The sequence below is a fragment of the Cebidichthys violaceus genome, unplaced genomic scaffold (genome assembly GCF_023349555.1).
Source record: "Cebidichthys violaceus isolate CVI_PGR_0920_01 unplaced genomic scaffold, fCebVio1.0.p SCAF_7, whole genome shotgun sequence".
Taxonomy (NCBI): domain Eukaryota; kingdom Metazoa; phylum Chordata; class Actinopteri; order Perciformes; family Stichaeidae; genus Cebidichthys; species Cebidichthys violaceus.
In genome coordinates, this window is record NW_027176927.1 from 10326648 (window position 1) to 10351414 (window position 24767).

Below are 24767 nucleotides of genomic sequence, written 5' to 3' on the forward strand. Positions count from 1 at the left end.
CTGTACAAAAAACATGCACAGACAATAATGAATATGAAACAACATTTAAATCATACTAAGATGAAATGATACAAGATAAAACTACTGGAATATAAATGGGTTCTTTGCAGAACCACCTGGGTGGGTTCTTGTTTGCACCCTTAGAAGGTGGGAAGGTTCTCTAGAGAGGGTTCTTGGTGGAACCATTACACCATAGAGGGGTTTCCTTTAGAACCTATCCTAGCGGGTTCTGGTTGGAACCTTTTACAGATGGTTCTAGCTAAAACATTTTATGTTGGCTTCTAAGTAGAACCGACTGAAAAAGTTCCAGGTGTAACTGTTTAAAAAATATTCTACCAGAACCCAAAAAGGGTTGTTCTTTGGTTACAAGCAGAGGAACACTATGTGATTTAAATCAGCACCTTTATATCTTTAAAGTGTATCGATCTTATTCTTTGCCTGATCAAGGGCGCTTCAGCATTTACTCATGTTGTAATCTTACCTCCACTGTAGAGTGGAAGCTATATCATCCTTTACTTGCCAAACATTTTAAGCTTAAAAAAAAACTCTTAAGTTGAATATGTTTGCATGTGAGAGAGGACCCTTTACACATTGTGATCGGTTTACATAAATAAGTGGTAGACACTAGTCTGCTCTGCATGTTTAACAATAGACTATTCAAATAAATAAATGCATTACATCAATAACCACCTATTTGGTAACAGCCAGATAGCTAGCCAGCAAGCCTGTCATGTTGGTTAAACTCTTGATTAACTACTATTCATGAATTTCAACTCTCTGTGTGGACCGTTGTCTACCCTTCTGAGAGTGAGAGTAATTTAGAAAAACACTATTGACATGTGCTTTTGTATGCCGTGTCCGACCAGCAGATGCACTGATATGCTTCGATACTTTTGAAGTTCCTCATGTCAGAACTACACTACAAAGTAAATCAAAATGTCCTCACATTCGGCTTCAGGCTATGTCCCTGTGTCGTCCTCTCAGTCACTGATGGCTGATGGATGTGCTAGCGTTACTGTAAAATCATCCGAAGTGTGGCTGCTGAATGTTCACAGATATCAATCAGTGTTTACAACACTACTAGCAATAAACAGGAAGAACTACTCATTTGTGTTCAAACCAGGAGTGGAAAAATGGGTGAGGCAGCATTAGGTGGATGAAGACAAAAGTATGTAGACAGACCTGTCCGCGAAGAGCAGTTGATTTTTGGAGATATTCCCTAGAGATGTCCAATTATGGACTTATCTGCCTCGCATTGACATCCAACCACAGTAACGTTGGGTATTCTCAGACTTATCTGTCACAAGCTTCTAGTCTTTTTCATGTTGCAGTATTAATATTATGCTTTCTTGCTTTTATTTCACAGCACACAGACCTGTGTCAGTACATGGACAAACACCCCGGGGGTCTCCATCCAGACAATGTGAAGGTAGAGTATTGTGTTGTTATTCTGGTCCCAAGACATGTAGTTTAATGAGCACGCTATTTAAAATGCTAATACGGTGTGGATGGAAAAAGCAGAAGCAATGTTTCCACCAGGAACAGATCAGGAGGACGACATAACAAGAAACAAGCAGCAGTGTAACCTTGAAACCACCAATAGAGTCATGTGACCTGATATTTTAGCAGTCCTTCCCATCTGGTCTCCTCCAGTCCATATCAACTCGCGGGGCAAGGTTACCTTGCAGGGTTGTACAGAATGAAGTTGTGTTTTTGTTTTTCTGTGAAATATATCAGATAGTTTGACCTCTTCAGGCCGAAAACTGATTGAATAAAACAATCTGTGAGGAGAAAATAACTGCTCACAGCTCAGTGTGACAAGGTTTGACTTCATCTCAGAGGGCCACAAACCCAAACGTTTGGTCCCTCGTGGTCCAGTCGTTTTGATGGCTCCTTTCTTATTGGCTATCTGCAAACAAGTCATTGGTTTCTTATCCGTCTCTGAGGAAACTTTGTACAACAAACCAGAGCAGAGACCAGAACAAAGTGCTTGCAGCATTAATAATATGAGCATTTGTGACTTAATTTACTGTGATGATGTGTTAAAAAGCTAGCAGGACAAAAAATATTATAGTATTATAAGCATAAATTATGTGATGCTGATTTAAAAATAAGAATACTGAGGTGAGTGGGTTGTCTCTCCAACACACATTTAAGCTGCATGAGTCTGATCTCACTTTAGCACAACTGTATCTGTTAAAGACTCTGTTAGTAAAGACACTAAAAACAATTTCTTTGTCTTTCCACTGGTCAATTTTAAGATTTTGCTGCCATAGCATATCTTCTTTCAGACTAGAGGAAAGAAAATGTTTAAAACACACATGTACTGTATTGGTCCCTCTGTTTGCATCTGTAGATGTCTCAAAATGTCTCAATGTAAGTAATTAACTGGATCTGTTTCATTTATATCTGTAGTGTCTCCCCTTCAGTTCACACTGAGATCATCAGCCTCCACAAACATTTTTAGCATCAACCTCATATATTTTGTAATATTTGTAGTTTTGTATTTTGGGACTAAAATGACAAAAATTATTTAGATTCATCTCGTAAAACTAACACAAATATTCTGCTGTAGCTACTCAACAGTGCTGCAGTTCAGCATAATGTCACAACAAAACACCAGACTAATAATTCTAAACGTTAACCAGAAGGCCATTTTAAGTCAAAGTAGATAGCCCATGAAAACAATAAAGAACATAATGGAACAGAAAACATAGAGGCCTGGCTACACACAGATGAACCCGTTCAGATCTCCTTTTCCAATGGACTTCCATCCATTTGATTCAATCCAACCTTTTCTAGGATGTCTGAGATCTGAGATCTGTGATTGCTGTCATTTGACTCCACCCGCATGCACAAACCTACTTGATTAGATGTCCTTAAACCAATCGCAGTGTTCCACATCATCTACAGTGGACTGCAGGTAGAGCCACACCTGCATCTTCAGAAAGATGGCCGGCTGAGTGGCCTAAGGCACATTTCAACCTTTTAATAATTTTGTTTAATGTATGTTTAAAGTAAACACAAGGCGTTTTTATACGTATACATGTCAAAATATCATATGAAATAAGTATTTTAACCATTTTCATTGCAAATGATTTAGGATACACCTTGACAATATATGATTTGTTTGTGGTTGGAACATCATTTGGTTCTTAGCAGGTTAAACTATATTTAAACCTGGCTAGTTTGTAGATAGGCTGCCATCAAACTCCACTGCAGCTCAAACAGTAAAGAATCATTTGAATGACAGTGCCATCTCATTGCCTGTCCCTGACGTGTGGGACACAACCCCCTGTGAGACCGGTGATAGGATGACGGACTGGTCCTCTCCTCTAACAGGACATGAGTGAACACTCTGATAATTCCCTCTTAGCAGTAACATAAATGAACAGGTATGAAGACATGATGATGGAGTGAATGAGGCCGGGTGATGATAATGATGTTGGTGTAGTGGGGGTGTGAGGATGTTCCCTCACGCAGGAAGGTGACAGTTCAGGCTGCATCTGTTATGTAACAGCTCGTACCTTTTACCACTGAGGATTTACATAAGTAGTACGTGTTCTTCCTGCTGACAGCCGCCTCGTTGAGATTCAAATGAATAATTAAGGATTATTCCGAGGTGTTGCTTGGCACCCGCTGACTTTGTTGCTTTTTGGTGAGACGACTGAGCTGTGCTTTCTAATCCGTTGATAAGGCTCACGACCCGGTTCCTGTGCAGTCATGTAACAGAGGCTGCACGGGAACTCAGCATGAAAACAATGGTTTTAATAATCCGCCACACTGAGAATGGCATCTCTTTTCTTTTGGTATTTTCAAGAGAAGGCAGTAACAATAAAGCTAGGGTGGGTAATGCATTTTGTATGCATTTAAATTGTCTTTACTAACTGACAGCAACCGATAAATCAAATGATCTGACAAAAAAAACTGAAAAAAAAACTAGACTGTAGTGAGCCGGTCCAATCATTTAATTTGGAATTAAATGATATATGGATAAGGCAGTTGTACTTATTCTTAGCTTCAACTATACAATTCCCTTTTTTGTCCCAATAACCAGATAGACCTCATTAATTGCTTAATACAACACGTGATTATCATTTTCTTAATTTCCATGCAATGGGTCAAATTGACCCCTGTAAGGTATTCAAATTACATTTTTACTGTCAGAAAATATAATTTTGTAGCCAAATATATCATCAAAAACACATGTGAACATTTGCAATCAGTATGTAATCTTTCAAGTTCCCTTTATTACACTCGACTACACTGTTTTCCTTTACAAAAGTGACGTTGAGGTGTCAATGTTGTCATCAGTGTGATGTTGCCAGGTTTGGTATTACTGTACTGAACATAGACCAAAAATATAAACCTGTGCTTACTGACTGCATCTGGCAACATGTCCCCTCGCTGGAGACACAGCAGAGAAGTACAGTTCCAACACAAAACCTCAAGTTACAGTTCAGATTAATCAAAAGAGATACATGCCAGTTAATGATTTTTAGAGATTGTTTTTAAGTTTCTACACAGACACAAGTTCCATATCAAATTGCTCATCTCACTTTAAAAGAAAGTGGATATGTATGTTTGTCAAACTGTTGCACTTTTCTTTTTTGAAATGCTCATATCATCCATTTTGAGAATATCATCAAGTGTCACAGCGTTTATGGTTGTTTCAGTTTTTGACCTCAAACAGCACCATGAACTGTTAATGCCTGTTATTAGTGTGTTGTATAACTGTGAGGGAGTGCAGTCACTCAGCCATCCTCTTATTTACTAATCAGAAACCTAGAATTAGTGCCTCAACTGGTGCTAGATCAAATTAACATGTAGAGACACACACTCAGACTCTCACTGCTAATGTAATTATTGGTCAAGGACCAGAGAGCTGTGTGTGTGTGTGTGTGTGTGTGTGTGTGTGTGTGTGTGTGTGTGTGTGTGTGTTCCTGCAGTTTAAAATTGAAGTTTCTGCTTGAACTCGAGGAGCCAGAGTAAAATCTATCGGAAACTATCTTGTTGTACTGCACCATTAAGTCTTCTCGCCCCATGTACTCAAACTGCAGTTTGTTAGCTGCGTTGCTGTAATTGAACGCAAGTGAGTATGACCTCATCCAGACTGCTGCTGAAGTGCTCTTCTTATTAGATTATATGCAGTCAGCTGGATGGCCGTGTCTCAGTGACATCTCCATAGATCAATGGGAAACTGACACCCACAGACCACGTCTACAAGCCAAATAACAGCTTGCGTTTGCTCTCACAATCACATTACAAGGGAAGCTACTGATAGCACATTATAGTGTCATGTCAATATCAGGGACGGGGCATCGCAGCAACCATCTGATACGTGGTGATTGGTCTTGGCTAGTCGCCGATCTGCACCTCAACAGAGATATGGGTTGCACACTCTATATGTCTCTATAATACTTGATATAGAACACTCTGTGTCAATGAGTGAGCATTGAGTGAGCAGCCCAGCACATGAATTGTTGGTTGATAAATGTAACTGATGATGTAACTGAACTTTAAAGACTGACTTTTGCAATAAAAAATGAGGCCACCACCAGGTTACATGAACCAGGTGTTTACCAGGGACTACACCAAACACCACTGTAGGATGTAAATAATAGATGCAAGACATAAACTCCACTGTTAAGCACTCTGAACATTATTTTCATCAACACATATACAGTGAGCTGCTTAACATGAAACTATGCCATTTTTAAGAAACAGCTCCAATAGAGGACCAACTACCAGGATCCTACTGACCCAGAGCAGCATCTGAAGGAAACCATTGTGTAGTCTAAGCTACTGTAAGATATTTTATTGACTTTCCCTTTAGAGAAATGTGAGTGAATTTCAGTTTTCTCTGGTAAACAGTTATGCAGTGAATATGTCTAGGGCTTTAATTGTGAAAGGTAAGGGCGCTAGGAGTGGACCTATTCTGCACTGCCTTTGTCTATGGAGCCACTCCGGTCTTTCTACTTGATGACATCACAAGTAACATATTGGAATTCTTCATTTAGGTGGTGTTCCTCTTTACCAAGGTGGGGGGAACCACTGTGGAGTTACAAGATAGAAATAGAAATAGATAGAAATTAAGCAACTTCAGAAGTTTAGATTGGTGAAATTGATCACAACCCATAGACATATGATATAACATGAGGGACAATAAACAGAGGTTGCTTTTTTATGGAGTCACAAATAAAAAAAATGGTTAAGATAGCTACTTTAATCGTGCCCTACATTTACATGGGAATGACGTCACACTTTGTTAGCAATACCTGTGATAACGCATTACGTGGTGTTTTGCCCATAAAAACACAGTAGCAACATGTCCACAGATAGAAGTTTGACAATACTGAGTGTGTGCGACTGATTTAATGAAACACAAATAAGACATAAGTGCTAATAAACAGTATACAGCTTTCATAACTGTTAATGCATGGAGCGGCCATCTTGGATTTCGAGGTCTGGGTTGGTGAGCTTCTTCCAACTTTCTGTGTTAGAAATACCTAATAACCCTAACTTCAGGGGCATAGTTGAAATTTCCGACTGGCAACTTGGAAAGTCTGACTTCTCAGTTCAAATGGAGCGGACCAAAACACTTGCCGTACAGGATAAATGGAAATTATATAGACCCATTTACCACATTGTGCCATTGTCTGTCATTTGTCCATCTGCCTGAGGTGAAACAAATTGTACACTATGCTATAATGGAACGTGTCTGAAGTTACCACTTTTTCACCAGTTTGTTGGCACCATCCTGGTGGTTAACTATTCCTGACTTTATGAGTTGAGTATGCAGCACAAGACATTTTTGCCACAATAAAAGTCCCTTATAATGGCTGGGGACAATGCACCCTAGAGGATACACTTTGTTTCTCATCTAACTGATGAGCATCTAAACTGTGGTGTTTCAGTAGTCCTATAGTTACACAAAGAGGCCCTGCAGAACGACACAGCTGCTCATTAAAACATCAGCCAAAGACAATTCTGGGCATATCTGGAACTTAACAGTCCTCAGTGGCCGGTGCCACAGTGCAGGTTGATGCTTTCTCTTGATTCAGCCCATTAAGGACATCACTGTACAGATGCTTAGTGGAAAAAACGAGGGCTCTTTCCAAGCCTGCAGGCAGATGGTGGACCATTTTCACTCCATTTAACACTCCTTCATTTTAGCTCTCCCTCACTGATTTCACCACTTTTATCCATTTCAGCAAAACACTGCTTTGGAGATTTGTCAACGAAGCCATCGGTTAGTGTTTTAAGTAATTTTCAATGTTGGATTCATCTGTGCTATGATAGTCTGAATCTTAAATCTATTATTTAACCAAATAGACCCCACATTTGGACCAATAGAGTTAAAGCAGCTTATGTTAATACCCATTTCACAATAAAAATGGGTGACTCATATTTATTGTTTGTTTTTCACTATGAGCTTGCAGATGATACAGTGACCTGCTTCATTCGCAGTTGAAGCACAGTTGTAAAAAGATCACATCGACACACCATTTCTGATATTTGTTTAAGAGACCCTAATCATTGTTACGCCATGTTTCTTGGGATTACATGAGCCTTGTGGTTACATTGGTATTTATAGCAGATTCATTAAAAATCATGTCAAAGTTTGATGCAGCCTATAGGGAAAAGTTGGGGATCAAATATTTTAGTTTGAGGTCCAGATTTGGAGCACGGGCTGCTACTGCTTACTATTGATCTATAGTAGCCATCTACATGATTGAAACAATAATTGGTACATATACTTTCCTGTAGTGTCACCAGCAGGTTGACATTTGTGGTTTTGAGTAAAACCTTCTCAACAACCATTGAAATTTGAAAATTAAATACAATTTGGTTCAGACATTCATATCCCCAAATGTTGACTTTTACTAAATTAAGAGACCCGTGACTTTTTCATCCATCATCAGGTCAAAATTGCAGTTGTCCAATACGTTCCTTTGGTATATGACCAAACACATTTTAATCAACATCAGCTAGATCTTTTGTTAAGTGTTTGTTATCTCTGCCTGTAAACGTTGAATGAGAGCAGTGCAGAGCAGTGGACGTGAGCTAAGCAGTGGGGCACGCTCACATGCACTAACATGCACTAAAAGGCATGCACTTAAAAGAATGTGCACCTTGTATGGCAGCCTCTGCCATCAGTGTATGAATGTGTGTGTGAATGAGTGAATGTTGTGTAAAGAGCTCTTTGAGTGATTGAAAGAATAGAAAAGCACATATTAATGTAAGTCCATTTACCATTTATCATATTATTAATCGTTACCAAGATCAAACCTTATATCCGTTGATGACTTGACTGTTTCTGCATCATCAGGACAATTTCATACTTAAGCCTACACAAGAAATAACGCCGAGTGTGCAAAGTGTCATTAAGTTTACTGAGCATGCTTGTATTGTGTGAATAAACTTTACTGATAGGGCTCTTGGAATTGAAACATTTTAGTAAGTATGTTCTCTCTATTTACCTTTTTGTAATGCTACTAGTGGGACTTTTGTTTTGTCCCAGATCAGTCAGTCTATCGTGAAGCTTATGAGCTAGTGTGTTCCATATTAACATCCCATTAAAACACAGCACCTTTCTTCTCTTCCTGTGTTCTGTGCCGTCTTGCTTTGTCTTTGTGTTTGTCCTGGTGAACCCCACCGTGCTGCTGTCACTTTGATGCATTGCCTCATCCCTCTGCTGCACATTGAATATCAGACAAAAGAGCCCAATTCCACTGCATTCTACGGATAGACACCTCAGAGCTGACCAAATCCACACACTTCTCCTTATTCCTTATCTGGGTCCACTACTTTATCATTTGAAAGATGGGGTGTGTGTTTATTGGTTTGCTGATGATGGATTGTTGTTCCTGCAGTAGGGTCACTCCTCAGGTGACAGAATATAATAATGGTTGATTTAACTACCATCACACTGTTTATTTCCCTGCAGTTATGAACTAATAATGTATCATGATTAACACATACACATACACTAGAGATCCTGCAGGGTTTTTCTCTTCATTGAAAGACCCATAAACTCAGAATCTCAATGTGTGTCATTAGCTCGTTTTACTGTAGCGGGCGTCCAGGGTTCTTTTTCCTACAGATAATGCAACAATGCAACAATTAGATTAGCGTTAATTATTAGCGTTGGGTACAGCATGTGAGTACAAACAATGAGACACTGTATTGAAATTAAAAAGTACAAAAAGTAAAATGTACAAGCTTGTATATTTTGGGAGGGAAGCAAACTCCCATAGCGCATTGCAGTAGGAAACAACCAATCCCTGCGCTTAAAATCCCGTTGCTATGCAGCTAATGACATTAGTGGGCTCTCCACTGATTATACATACACAGATCAGTTTAGTCTTCATCAGGATTACCAATCAGCCTGCTGAAACAGTCGAGGACCTCGAGACGAGCTCTGTCGCGTCTCTAATAGAAAACCTGTGATACAAACCCTAGGTGTTTTTATATATACATTCATAAGCACTGTAGTATTTACTGACATCAGACATCACAAAGTTATTGTGAAGATCTTTTAAAGATTATTTATGAACCATGTTGCTGTCACAACCCTGTGTATTGATGAATCCTCAAGTAGATCGGTATTTCTTTCTTAAGGAACTTTTAGGTTGTTACCTGAATCAAATTGCCACCATCACTGCAGTGGCAATGTGATTGTGAGCAAGTGCAATACTGTAGAATCAGAATCTGTGCTTTTAGACTGAACTACAGACACATTAGCTTTTCCACTGCCACCTTTCCTGCCAACACATTCTCACTTCCAACTCATCAAATACGGCAGCTTGCTCAGTGGCCCTACGCTTCAAACTGTGACTACATAAACCTCTAGCCTCAGTTTGGCACACCTCACCATGCATACATGGATACACTGTCTTTTCAAAATAAACTTTTTTTGCTAGCTGTGGGTTTGGCCAACCCTTTGATACGATGTCCAGCTTTTCTGGAAATGTCCTTCTCCAGAAAGGCGTTGACAGTAACTCTGCCACCAAATCTGTTTCTCCTCCTTCAGCCATTGAGTGTTAAAAAACAAAGCTAGGTAAAAAAAAATAATCTACACCAAGGAAAACGCTAAAAATGTCATAACTTCAACTTGAACTCTTACTACTACTACTACTAAGTTCTGCTAGCTAGCTTTCTGGTTCACACCAGTGACGCTAGCCCACTGTCCAATCACACCGCACGTTAATACTGATGTACTTGTCGGCCACCTACACAGCTCTGACTTATCAAAGAATACGCCCAACATGTCAAACTAAAGATCTGATTGGTTGAAGACTATGACAATCAACAATATCGTCTCCATTTACTTACTGCAAAGTCTTCCTAGCGGGCCTCGGGCCTCTCTTCTTACCTAGAGACATAGAGGTGAAATGTGATTGGATAAGAGCTCTACTTAAAACAAGCTGCACTGGAAGCAGAGCAACTGAGGAAGACAGTAGCTGTGCAATGAGAAAATAAGCTAATGGGAAAAATATTTACAATACATGTAATGTATTTGTGAAAAATGATTAAATTATAAAATAGCTATAACTTTGTGATTCTGTTTAGGCCAGCAGAGAAGGCTTGGCTGGCTCTGACGGTCCACCACTGGTTCCTTTCAATACGTTTGCCCAGATGGACATCTCAGTCACTTATTACACTTGGTGTCAACCAGCCAAATGTTCACCACTGGCATTACTAAGCCTGTCTGAGGATGAACCTACGTAATTCATCTTGAAGATTGTCATTCAGAATAATTTTTGTTATTATAGTCAGAACAGTGCATCTGAACGGCCTCCTCAGACGGCTCTCAACACTTCACTTTTCCTCAAATATTAGAATGCAAATGCGCCGTTCCAATTGAAGCAGAACAATAAAAAGCCTCTTTTGAGAAAGCTTTGATTTTTGAATTAAAGAGCTGACTGAAGAGAATGAAAGAGTGATTTTTTTTCTTTTTTTTTTTTGTTTCATTACCGTGCAGTTGCACTCCTAACAAGGCAAGAGCTTTTCAGAACTCTATTTGATATACATGAGTAAGCACACATTTCCCATGCTAATTTTCTGCCCTGCAGTTCATCTCTCACCCGCCGAGTGCAGGAATAGTAAACTGTTGACCCGGTGACTCCAGATGCCAGACAAGGCCCGTTCCTGATTGGGCTCCACGGTGCTTCAATCAGCTTAATTGGCTGGGACTATAGTATCAGAGTGAGCAGAGAAATGAGAGGGGAATGCTGGAACTGGAAAAAAAAAATTTGAATGCTGGTTTGTGCACGCCTCATTATTTGTTGATTGACACGTCTGCAGGGGGTGGTGTGTGTGTGTGTGTGTGTGTGTGTGTGTGTGTGTGTGTGTGTGTGTGTGTGTGTGAATGGGGGGGGGGGGGGTCTCAGAAGGAAAACAAAACAAGTTTAATGTAGCTCTGACTTTGGATATATTAGGATTTTGTTGATCTTCATTTTTGAAAGCTCATACCGACAGCAGCACTACACTTCATGCAGCATGCATGTTTTAAAAGCTAAACTTGTTTTTTGGATGCAGTTTGGGTTCATAAGCTCTGGAGGCTGGTGGAGGAGCTGTTTAATTCCAGCAGTAGCATAATTGGCTGTAAAAAAATAAATTTCACTTGACATCTCAGCAACAGTGCAGTAGTGCATTTGAATGGGTTTATTTTTTTATGAATGAATTTGTTCCGTTATTATAGTTCTCATCCAGTTGCTTTATTTAAAGTACTTTAACTGTTTTTTAGCTAACTTCCCTTAAAAGCACCCGTGAGCATGCAGCACACAAGAGTTTTGCTAAAATACATAATTTCAACAGAGAGACAGTGAAGCCGTAACATCTGGATTCTGTTCCAGAGGCTAAAAAGAACGTTTATTGCAAATTACCATCTCCAGCAAGCACATAAGCCTCAGGTTAAACTTCACAGTTGGGAAAAAAAAAACAACCTTAGGCCAGTCAAATGTACAGGACAGAGACAATATTTAGTGATCAAAGCAACCATGGGGTAAAAAACGACATTAGAAGAGAGGGTAAGTAGATTTCATGCCTATTTTACACATGATATTTTGTGGCCACCTGGGCGCAGTGGAAGAGCCTGTGAACATAACTCTGACATATTTTCACTTTCCAAAGTTGTTGTACCAAACTAATAGATTTATTTATCATTGATAACCGATGGTACCTCAGGAAAATGTCTTTCAGAAATACTGGTAAAGGAAACTTTCAGTGAGAGACTGCATTGAGTGATACATAAAGAAATAAGTCAAATCAAGTACAAAGTTATCAATATTACCAGGGTAGTCAACACAACACAACGTTCTCTGCTTGATAGCACATAAGGGACATGGAAAATCATTTGGTGAGGGACAGAAATGTGTATTTTTCCTATCCCTCTGGGTCAAAGTTCACTGGTTCTAACTGTTCTGCCTCTTGCTGTCAGCACTCCTGTCATGCTGTGTGCAATCAATGCGCCGCCCTTCATAGAAAATGAAAAGGAGGCAGAAGCCCAGCTCAGCTCTGTATGTCTGCTGTGATTTCAGCTCACACTGTCACACCTCCATACATTGCTGCTACCACTGTCTAAACCATCCTCCCCCCCCCCCATTAATGCAATATGTCACAATCCACAATGATGTACTGAAGAGGTCATTTTGAAGCAGAAGTAGACGCTTCTAATTTCCGACTTATTTCACTCCAAGTCAATGCAGCATTGTCCCATCAGTTTTATCACTCTTCAAGGCAAGGCAAGTGTATTTGTATAGCACATTTCAACAACAAAGCAATTCAAAGTGCTTCACATAAAACCATTAAAAGCATCAAAACATAATGTAAAAGAAAAGGAGATTTAAAAACATTAAAAACAGTCATTAAAACACTAAAAAGCTAACAACAGAATAATAGTTGCAGTGCAGTTTAAGAAATAAAATACAGTAGTAAAATGCAGAAATTGATTAAAATCCTTGAATCTGGTTCAATCAAAGGCAGCAGCAAACATAAAAGTCTTCAGTCTTGATTTAAAGGAGCTGAGGGTCTCAGCAGACCTGCAGCTTTCTGGGACTTTGTTCCAGATATGTGGAGCAGAAGAACTGAACACAGCTTCTCCATGTTTAGTTCTGATTCTGGGAACAGAAAGTAGACCGGTCCCAGACGACCTAAGGGGTCGGGATGGTTCATAAGGTAGCAGCAGATCAGAGATGTATTTTGGCCCTAAACCATTCAGTGCTTTATAAACCAACAGCAGGATTTTAAAGTCAATTCTTTGTTGGACAGGAAGCCAGTGCAAAGACCTCAGAACTGGAGTGATGTGATCCACTTTCTTGGTCTTAGTGAGGACTCGAGCTGCAGCGTTCTGAATCAGCTGCAGCTTTCTGGTTGACTTTTTACAGAGACCTGTGAACACACCGTTACAGTAGTCCAGTCTACTAAAGATAAATGCATGGACAAGTTTTTCCAAATTCTGTTGAGACATAAGTCCTCTAATCCTTGATATGTTCTTCAGGTGATAGTAGGCTGATTTTGTGATTGTCTTGATGTGGAGTAGTCCAAGTGGAGGAAGTTCTGTGTTTCACTTATGGCTCTGTATTGATTTGTATGTGTCTATATATAACGTGGGGTTCATGTCTGTTTTCACTCTCACTTGAATGAAGTCACAGCTCCCTCCGAGTGATGATTAGGATATTCTACCTGACCTCAGCAGCCGCCCAGTTTAACGTGCCACAGCAGAGAGATGTAGAGGATAGTTATTAAAGTCCTCATGTGAAAGATCCACATGTCCTCATTATCAGAACTGTCTTCAGCATGTTGTTTGTACACAAAGATCTGTACCATTCTATGTTCTCCTGTGTTTTCTAGCTGTTCCTGTTCCAGTTACTGAGAGGCCTGTCCTACATCCACCAGAGGTACATCCTTCACCGCGACCTGAAACCACAGAACCTGCTCATCAGCGACACTGGAGAGCTCAAACTAGCTGACTTTGGTGAGTAGGCTGGATGCTGATGCTCTTTTTTTTCTGTGTATCTGTTACATGTAAGGATGAATATCCCCTCTGTTCTACGGTTCTGAGATGATGTCAGATGAAGCAGCTTGATGATAACACAGTCTCTGCTGAACTTCTCAGTACTCATATGGAGACATTTTGATCACAATCTACAATAAATTGGCATTGTGTTTTTACATCAGAATCAAGTTGTATTCTTAGTTATTTTTTATTTCTCATCCCTCAGATATTTTATCATACCATCACCGTAGCTAACCCCTTTGAAGAAGCCGTGAAGTCCAGTGTGTTAATCCCGTGTTCCTGTGTAAATTGTTTAGTCATCTCTTGTTACAATATCTTTTTTTTGTATCAAAATCCCTCTTTTCTCAATGAATTCTGTTTTGCTGTTACTTTTAGCCCAGTTGCCTGGAAAAGAATGTTTTTGTGCAAACATTGTTTTCATTTCCATCCTCCTAAACTAACAAAGCAGGTGAGGGTGAATAGAGTTGTCTGCAGATCCGTTTCTTGAAGTGGACCTATCTTTCATCACCTATGTCTGTCATGCAACTTGTGAAAGAACTTATTGAAAGCTGTGTCCAGCATGCAGTCTGCCATGTTCTAAGCATCTATGAGGCATCAAAATAAGACACAGATATCGTACTGACTGATCCCAGAATAATGGGATTCTTGGAGAAAGACCTGCCATTTTGAGGGGCTTTTTTTTGTACTGTTTGGCCCGTTTGTATGATCTGTTGGTCCAACCATCTGTCCATCACTTTGGCCAAGATGACAAGATCTTGACAATAAGGTGACCCCTTGACCTGTCATTCACTTTGCCTTTCATCGCATGCCAGAATTCCCACACGTATGCAAGACAACAAGATCAAAGACCGGGTCACCGTGAAAGTTACTGAGCACATGCTCTCATCTATTTTGTGTAGTGTTGGGAACCCCTGCTGAAATGGCACCATATGGCTTGGATCCATGCTCCGTAAATACTGCCTATGTGGCCTGTCTGGCATCATTAGGGGCCAGACTAACTGGCAATCCAGCCTTCTGTTCCATCCATCCATAATACATCCATCCAACCACACATAATCCATCCATTCATTCATACATAATCCATCCATCCATATATACACATCTATCCAGTTTCACTTCCCTTTTTCTATTTCCAACATGATTCCTAACTCCCTCAGACCTTTCCTTCCCTTTACCATCCATCTCCTTACCCCTCTATCCCTCTGCCTAGATAGACTGGGGGAGGGGGAAGGTGGCAGCTTCATCAATAATGCAAACCATGTATTGGTTCGGAAACATTACTGCAAGGGGAATGAGAAGGAGAAAATAATGGACAAAATACCAAATGAGCAAGAATGAAAGTCCCTGGTCTATTAGTCTGTCACTGGAACTCATCAACAAACATGCACAAAACACAGAATCAGCCTTTGCCTGAGGGATGCCAGATGAGGAAGGTGAATGCTGTTTGTGTGTGTGTGTGTGTGTGTGTGTGTGTGTGTGTGTGTGTGTGTGTGTGTGTGTGTGTGTGTGTGTGTGTGTGTGTGTGTGTGTGATTGTGTGGCTGCCAGGGCTCCCTGTGGTCCCAGGCCTTGGCAGCAGGAATACTAACGGCCGACAGCTGAGGCCTATGGCGCTGGTTGGGGTAAATGAGAAAGATGAAGGGCGAGTGTCAACAGAGGAGGGGCTGAGAGGTACAATAAGAGGTGGCAGAACACAAGCTGTGTGCTGAAAGGATGGAGTGCACAAAGAGGAATAGATAGGGGTTGGCTGTAATGAAGACATTTATTAAGATGGGTTATGGGTGAGCTGGAAAATTAATGTAGATTATATTAGATTAAATAAAACTTAGTTTTCCCAGTCCTTGATTTTCTTTCGTCCTGTGGTGCTCATCAGTGCTTTTGCTTTTGCAGTAGTAGACTTCTACCTCCACCTCCTTATGGCAACAACTATTCTACCACGGACATTGATTATGGATATTCATCGATACAATACTTAGGCACGCTCCATCAACTGGTTTGGAGAGAATTAACTAGGCTACAGTGTAGTTTGGTCAGAAGTTGGTGCTATAGACTTTGCTTGGCTGTAATCCACCAGTAAACATCTAACCCATTCATGAAAGAAAAATGAAGAGAGGTCTTCAGGAATTTGTTTCAATTTTGAAAGGTTTGATTATTCTTTAATTTCAGCTACTATTGGTTATGTTTTCATGGAGACAAGTATTTGCGCACTATTGGACTATCTGGGAAGACGCTGATAGCAGAAACAGCTGATCACTCATGTGGGTTAAATGTTAGCTATATCAGAACTTATTCAGCAAAGGTGTTCCATAATCCATTTAGCGCATCAACTCCACTACCACCTCAGATGAACGTGTAAGTGTTTTACAGCAATTGAGGAAGATCAAATATTGCCGTTTCCATACAGTTTTTCTAGTACTTTACCTCAAAATGTGCATAAAAAATATGTGAATAGAAACACGGCTAATGATTCTTAAAGTGTAACTCCACACTAGATATTGTATGGAAGTTTTGGTGTATTGACACTTGATATGCGGTAAGGGTATGGTTACATTTCTTTAAGCTGGGTGTGGTCAGTTGTGGCCTGGTGTACTTGGACCAGACCCAGTGATTGTTCACTCCTAGTTGGCAGCTGGATTATTTGACCCCCTGGCCTCTAGCATCAATCAGGTCGATGTTTTTACACAACCGATGCTTTAAACCACGACAAGGTATTTAAAATACCTCTCCCGAACCGTTCGGTACAGGATGTTCGGTTCATTATGCAGCATTCTTTTGGTACGCCTGCTTTCCCAACTGTCAAAATAGTCTATTAATATCTACTACTCCCACGTGTGGAACATAAATTCAAGAGCGCGAGTTACTCGGAAAGCGATTAGCGGCACTGTAGTATGCTAGTCAGCAAAGCCCGGTTAGTCAAGCTCAATGAATAATGATTTTTGTCAAACTGTATGCCAACATTGTTCTTCTGAAGTTGGTTATATTTGTGGATATACTTCAAACATTTTTATTTTCAACAGCATCAATTGAATGTGTCTGTTATGGATGAAACAAAAACAGACTGGAAGGTGAGTCCTTAACCAAACAGCGTTCGGGCTGCCTCCCACTGCAGATCCAGACCCTCTACAATGCTTTTTAGTGCTGTTTATTGGTGAAGCCTGCGTCCTGCCCAGTACGTGTAGGGATAGGCTCCAGCCCCTACACTGGACTTAGCAGGGAGGGCTGATTTTTCATCAGCTACAGTGGCCAGAGCTTCATATCCCTGCTGCTGGTTGTGGAGTCGATCCAGATGCTCCCCTCTGCTCCTCTGTGGATTTACTCACTTTTTAATGAGCTGCACAAACAACCAACACATAAATGAGGCTTCGAGGAGCTCATGTTTCATATCAAGGACACAGCTAATTGAGGCCGACTTAAGCAACGTGTGGGCGGTGATTTGTATTGTTTGAGTAGAGGAGCTATGTGGACCGTAATGATTGCATCACTCTCTGAACACACACACAAACCCTACAGTACTTAAAGTTAATCCTGTATGAACCTACCATAAAGTGGAGGGGGCATTTCTTACTTCCAGTGTTACTTGCACTATGTTTGCTCATTCAAAAATCAATTAAAATTAAATTAAAAAAACAGATTAACACATAACTAAACTAGTCAAAAATCTAAAATGTAATTAAAGTGAGTAGCATTAGAGTTTAGATGATTTAAAAGACACACATGTGGTTTTGTGTGGTTTACTACTCTACAGATGCCTACTTATCATTTACATCACACATGATGGATAGTCTAAAAAACAGGAACAAAATCGATGCAGCAGAACCGGAGATGTCGTTGTTTTTATTCCATGCATTCTTCTTCCCTTTCAAAACCTGGTGCCTACATTACCCTCATTGCAACTCCAATGCCAACAGCTGGCTACAAAGGTCTGTCAGGCTCACTTCTTTCTCTGAACCCTGGTAGGCTGTCTAGGTTTTCATTTCTAGTTGTGTTACAGAGCAGTGTAACAAATGTGGGCCCCAGTTTTGTTTCTATTTTGTGGACATAGAGGAACACTTAGGCTACTTGCATGTTCCCACACATATTATGCTGGACATAGTACACTTTTGCCGATTGATTTATACTCATTATATTCCACTGAGTGGCAGTCTGTGGTGGTAAAATTCCAAGAAAGGCGCCAATGCGGCAACAAAGGCAGGGAAGTTAGAAACTGTAACTGCTTTTATTTAAAGGAAAACTCCACAGGGTACCTTTTAATGTGAGTATTGGTCACCTCAGGACAAAATTAGTTTACTAACATGTTAAAGAACTTCAGTTAGCCAGTTCTTCAGTAGAATTTAAGGATTGCTACTGCATCATTAAAAGTGGTAAATCTCTGCTGTATATATATATATATATATATGTATTTATTTATTTTTGATATACCTTCCTGGAGCCACACTCACATGCTGGCAGCAAGCGCACATTGTCGTCACACACAAAATGACTTCAGCCTTGAGACAATTTTCTGATGACAAACCCCTAATTATAGAAGCAATTGAAGCAGCAGATGATCATTGCTCATAGCCCACATACTCCAGGGCCTCATGAGAGCTGAATGTGCTCACAGTTGGGATGAACCTGCTGAAAGGCTGCTTGTGTTTGCACTCAAACACTGAAGCATTGCCATATGCTGTCAGTGTCCATCGCCAGCCTGGTGCACAGCAGCCAGAAACCTAATCTGAGGTTCATTCACTCACAAAATGACCGAGCTGTGTGTGTTTGGGACTCCGTCCATGTGAGAACCTGTTCCAGACAGTTCGGGGAGCTAGGTCAGGTTTCCGGCTCGTTGAAGAGTTGGGGACTTCTGGAACAGAAGCAAGGTCCCAGGTCCTCTCCAGTGACCTAGTCAGCCAGTTGTACCCACTCACAGTACAAATTGACTTGTTCTTAGCCATGCTAGTGGCATGGCTCTAGGGATGCCAGTGTTGGTCCGCTGGTTTGTAGGTCCACTTTAGTCCAGACTAAAATATCTCAGCAACTACTTGATAGACTACATTCTCTAATTTCTCACTTTGGTTTGAAAACTGATGACATTCCCATCAGCCTCAGGTGTACTTTGTGTTTAGACCTAATTAGCAAATGTTAACATGCTAACACTTTAAGCTAAGATGGTGTTAGCATGTGGATGTTAACATTTGCTAATTAGGGTAATAAGCAAATGTAAACATGCTAACACAATAAACTAAGATGGTGAACATGCTTAGCGCTCATTTTGAGCATGCTAATAGACTGTGGGCTAAACTACAGTGGAAGTGCATCAACATTAGAAAGAAATACATGCCAAGTGGTCAATAAGATTCTCTTGTAGCAAATCGAGGGATCCGTTGAGGATCATTCCAGATTGTCACAACTTGGGCCTTTCCATCATGTATTTCAGGTTTGATAACATTGTGCTGTAGTTAGTTGCCAGGATCAAGGAATATGGCAGCGTTGCTAATATTGAGTCAGTTGGGGCAAAGAATGCCTTTAGCTGTGAAAACCCAAAATCATCAATGAAGGCACTTTTGCAGAAGAACAAAGCAATCAAATGAATGACAATGTTTCAGTGACTCGTATCCGAGAACAAGAGGCGATGGTGAATTAAATGCCTTTCTTTGGGGTAATGTGTTAATATCTGTATAAATACCATATAAAAATACATTTTGATTGGACCCGACAGCTCCTGAAAACGACACGTATAGGATTTAGAGCATCATACATTTTCTTGAAGCATGATGGCAACTGCAGATATTTCTATGTGTTGGCACCACATAGTGTTTGGGTCAAGGCATCAACATGGTCGCTGTCACAAACAGCACACCATCTCCCATGTAGCGATGTGGCACTATCTTCGATAATCATCGTTTACATAATGTATTGGCAAGTCTCATTCTTGTAGGAGCTGGCAATGCTTTAGTATTGAGGCGGCTCTAGAAATGGAATACAATCTATAATATAGATAATCGTCAGGCACTCTACTTCTCCAACATGCTTGCCACTAGGGGTGTAACGATACACGTATTTGTATTGAACCATTCGGTACGGGGCTCACGGTTCGGTATGCATTACGAACCAAACAATACGTTTGAATAATATTAAATTGCTTTTGAAAAATGTAATATAGCTGAAATTGGTGGAGCCACTGCGCTCAAACATGTCAACCCACCCGACGTAACGTGATGTCCTTCCCTGATTCGCCACGGTCATATCACGTGACCGGATGTTCACAAACAACAACATCATTGATTATCAATCGACTACCAGGTTAATTCAATATGAACAACTGATTACAGGTGTTGTTGACCGTGTTGTCTTTACTAGCAGCTGTTGTTCAGTTAAAGTCTGCATGTCTGCAGAGGAAACAGCTGTTGATGGAGCGATCAGTGAGCGGCCGTCTGAAGTCACGGTTAGTGGCTTTAGAGAGGACGGACACAAAACGGAGGACTTTCCTTTTCTTATTAATGTTTGTTTTGTTCTGTACAACAAGTTAACACACATAAACTATAAAGGAACAAACCACGGATTGCTCTCCTGTAGGACAGAGACTTCAGACTTCAGCAGAGCTATGAGTGAGAACAGAAACAACGACACCGAGGAAACGAGTGAGAGACGTGTGTTGACCACATTTATGGACCATAATCTATTAAACCTTTGTGTGTAAGTGTTAATATTAAAGTAAATATGAGGTGAGAGAGACCCGCAGCGCTGTAACTAAATCTGAAAAATAAAACTTTCCAGGAAACGTGTCTGTTTGAGTTTATAGAGGAAGATTTTAGAGAAGATCTTAAGTATCAAACACGACCTTTCATTAGTAAAGACTACTTGAGAGTCTCACCACCGAGGATTTGGCATTTCTGCTTTTTTGCTGTACTGAAAACGTACCGAACCGTGGCACCACTGTATCATATTGAACCGATCCGAAAATTTTGTTACACCCCTACTTGACACACGGGAGAAGTTTCAGATGGTTGCAGTCCACAACCTAACCACTAAATGTTACACCCTGGCCATAATATTGGCACCATGAATAGGAAGGCTAACAGGAAGGACTCTATCATTGTTGAAACAATGACAGCATTTAGTCATTGTACAGCAATTGTGTTGAAGGGCTGTGATGATTATTTTCGATAGATCTGCTAATTATTTTCTCTCAAGATGATGTATTTATAAAACAGTTTTTTTTAAACCCAATGTCCATAACCAATATATATTCAGTCTGCTATGACTAATCATATGCTGTAATGGGCAAAAGATGCATTATATCACACATTTTAGAAGCTGGAACTAGTATGGACCAGTTCCACATTTCTACAAACCTAGCTCAAGCTGAAGAAGCATGCGTTGCAGTATTGAATTGTGCAAAATTGAACAAAAGCTTAGTTTTTTTAAATGTTGCTTTCACTGAGCTAGCTAATGTGTATGTTTATTTTCTGGGAAGTTGGTCTTACGGCGCTGTGAAGTAACAGCTGCTGGGATAATGATGTGTGAGAAGTGAAGCAATGTGACAATGGAGCTGGAGGAATGTCGCAGGCACCCGGACCAGACTGTTTGGCTCTCCCCAGTGTGCATCCAGCCCCTCGCCACTGCACAGGGATGTGTGTCTGTGTGTGTGTGTGTGTGTCTGTCTGTGTGTGTGTGTGTGTGTGTGTGTCTGTGTGTGTCTGTGTGTGTGTGTGTGTGCGTGCGTGCGTGCGTGCGTGCGTGCGTGCGTGCGTGCGTGTGTGTGTGTAAGTATTGTAGAATACTAGAAAGCAGAGCTCATAACAGTCCACTTTGTGTTGGGAAATGAGCTGGGACGACGGCAGGTGGTGCACTGCACACACACACACACACACACATAGACATGAAAGGATGTTGGACATAAAAGAGGCCGGATTTCTATTAAAACCTTGATAATTAAGCCTGCATATTCAACCGAACAATTGTAAAGTAAACAGAAGTAAAGAAAGCCTCGGGGTCGAAGGTTATATCTAAGAAATAAAATAGTTGGAGACATAACTAGACGGCAGCTGATTATCTTATCTGTCAGTTCAGTTCAGTAGAAAATTTAACGCGGGTGTATTTTTCTACTGAGCAGCCGAGCACAGCAGTGTTTACCTGCTTTGGTTCCTCATCCATATTAGATGTGTGTATTTTCAGCTGAGCAAATGCAGCAGAAAAACTGCCAAAGGAAATTCCGTGTGCAGCCAACTGTCTCATCTTTATCTATGACCCATTTACACCTTGCATTAAAATGTGTCTCGTATCTAGATTATTTCTAGCTATGATTAAACACGTCCTGGTATTAATATGTGTCTCCAGAGTGAGATCCAATCACTCTGTACAGCTCAAACAACCAAACGGGGCGAGTGAACCAAACATTTTTCAAAATTCTCTCAACAATTCACTGAAGTGTTTAAATCTTCTAGACCTTTTGTGTATAAAAATGTTGCAGTATACATCTGAAACTTCCGTTTGTGTTACACACAATTTGTGGTTCTGGTGGAGTAACGTATTGGAAATACTTCAGTGACTGATTGAGTCGTGCCGTCACAGTGAAGTTGCCCGGTTCTGTACCATCATGCCTGTGCGTATGTGGCAACTCTTGCTATAGACAGTATTACCATTTACAAACGATCCAGAATTGACGCACAGCAGAGGAATGGAAATCAAATTGCTACAGTGTCTTGACGGAAAAAGTTGTGCTTTTTAATTAGAGGTACATTTGTATAGAGCACTCACATTGACAAACATCTGACAGCTCTGGCTTGATAACATGGCCCATTGAATTCCATCAGAAACAGTGCAGCTCATATCAGTGCTATGGTAGGGAAAAGTGAAGACAGCTGCATGTAGCTCCCTCTATTTTGGTTACACTGGTACTGTAGCCTGGTTTGATGGAATACCACTGATTTGTTCGGGAAAATATCTCAAACTTTGTTGAAGAAGTTATTATTGTCCCCTGTGGAAATAGTTCCTACAGTGTTTTAAACCGCTTCTGGCAGGTTGCAGTACATCTCTCAATCTGCTGCATGTTAGGGAGGAAGAGGAGAAGCAGGATGAAGCTACAAACCGCTTTTAAAATCCAAATGAACTTCAAAAGAAAAGTGGGCTGTTTCCCGCGGCGACAGACACTATTTTCATCCTTCTCTTTGTTCATTCCTTCTTCCTCATGCTTTCCTCCCGCCCATCTCTTCCCCTGTATACTTCGTAACCCCCGGTGCTGTGCGTGAGATAGTGATGTATAATTCACCGGTGACCTTCATCCCAGTAGTTACCTGGACAGGATGCAACCGATGAAGGTGGCTGAAGGTGTGCGTGTGTGTGTGACAGTGTATGTTTATGAAGCCATAGGTCAGGGCTTTGAAGTATAATACCCTCCTCTGCAGTCAGAACCGTGGGGTTTGTAGGGGCCAAGTCAGGGCTAGGTGACTTCCACACCACCATCATGTTGCTGCTAACTTACCAATAGAACACTGTGCAATGTGATCCAAACGGCAAAGCACATGGAAACCAAAAACTAAACTAATATCAGCCTTTTTACCTTCAAAGTGGGATTTGAACCAAGCGGCAACCTCCAGGTTTGAATAAATGAAGTCAACGATGAAGTGAAAATAACTGCAGTTCATCAAATGGCCACTAGAGACTGGCTCATAAACCAAGTCAATCCCCGAAACCCTCAATGTTAAAATGTTAACTTTACAGTAGAAATAAAATTAGACTACTTTTTTGTTTAAATTACATCAAAGGCTTAATGCTATGTATTACTAAGGGTGTGGCCTCTTTGAGTGACAGGTCGCTACCACGGCTACCACGGCACATTTTGACATTTGCTTGCACAAACAGACACTCTTTGGACTCATTCATTTCTTTCCGGAAGTCATATTTTGTTTTTAGCATCCTAAATTGTATCACGGTTAACATGAATTAAGGATGCGCGTGGCTAACCAAGTTAGCCAGTATGGTCACTTCTGGTTCCAAAAACCAAGATGGCGTCATCCAAAATGCCAAACTCCAGGCTTCAGAATGGTCGTCCACAAACCAACAGGTGACTAATTCCACTTCTTATATATACAGACTATTATTGGAATACATCTCTATTTGCCAAGAGATGTTAACACTTTACACTCTTTCTCTACATACACCATGGTGAGCTAACAGCTAACTAGAAGCAATACATTTAATAAACAAGTAAAACATGGTTAGCTGTTATAAATTGTCACCTGTAAATAGAAGTATTTGAAGTATTTGTACCCAGTAAAGGGAAGTGCACATGAACACAGTGAGCTGAAACATTCTGGTCGCCTCCAAGCTGTCTGTGGGTGGGAAACATTTTGTTGTGAAGCATGAGATGGAGGAGGAACAGCTAACTAAGGTCAGGATGAATGTACAAGCAAGTAGCAAGCAAAGACTGAATTAGCTTTGTTTTGTTTATTCTGCGTATTCCTTGGTGTTTAGTTTTAACTCAAAGCAATTATAACTCTTAGCTTTGGCTACTGTTACTCTTCCATGAGTGCACTAATTCTGCTGAATGCCACTTTGAAATCCATGAATATTGGTAGATCACAAAATTAAAGGACATGCTAGTGATATTCTACATTTTATAATTAAATTTGTAATTAAATAATTGACAACTATGGCAGTCAATGTATCTACTGACAAGGATTGTGTGTATATGAAAGCCTGATATATATTCTTCCTCTGTGCCATGGAGCGCCATTGTTGGTTTTGGTCATTATTGAGTCACCAGC

General features: G+C 40.5%; 1 protein-coding gene across 5 annotated transcripts in view; it reads left to right on the forward strand.

Moving 5' to 3' along the window:
- Window positions 1-24767, forward strand: part of cdk14 (cyclin dependent kinase 14) — a 177086-nt gene that overhangs the window by 64571 nt on the left and 87748 nt on the right. For all 5 annotated transcript variants that reach the window (XM_068736161.1, XM_068736160.1, XM_068736162.1 and 2 more), the window contains 2 exons: window positions 1367-1429; window positions 13858-13981. In XM_068736161.1, the coding sequence (XP_068592262.1) occupies window positions 1367-1429; window positions 13858-13981 (187 nt within the window). The remainder of the gene's footprint in view (window positions 1-1366; window positions 1430-13857; window positions 13982-24767) is intronic.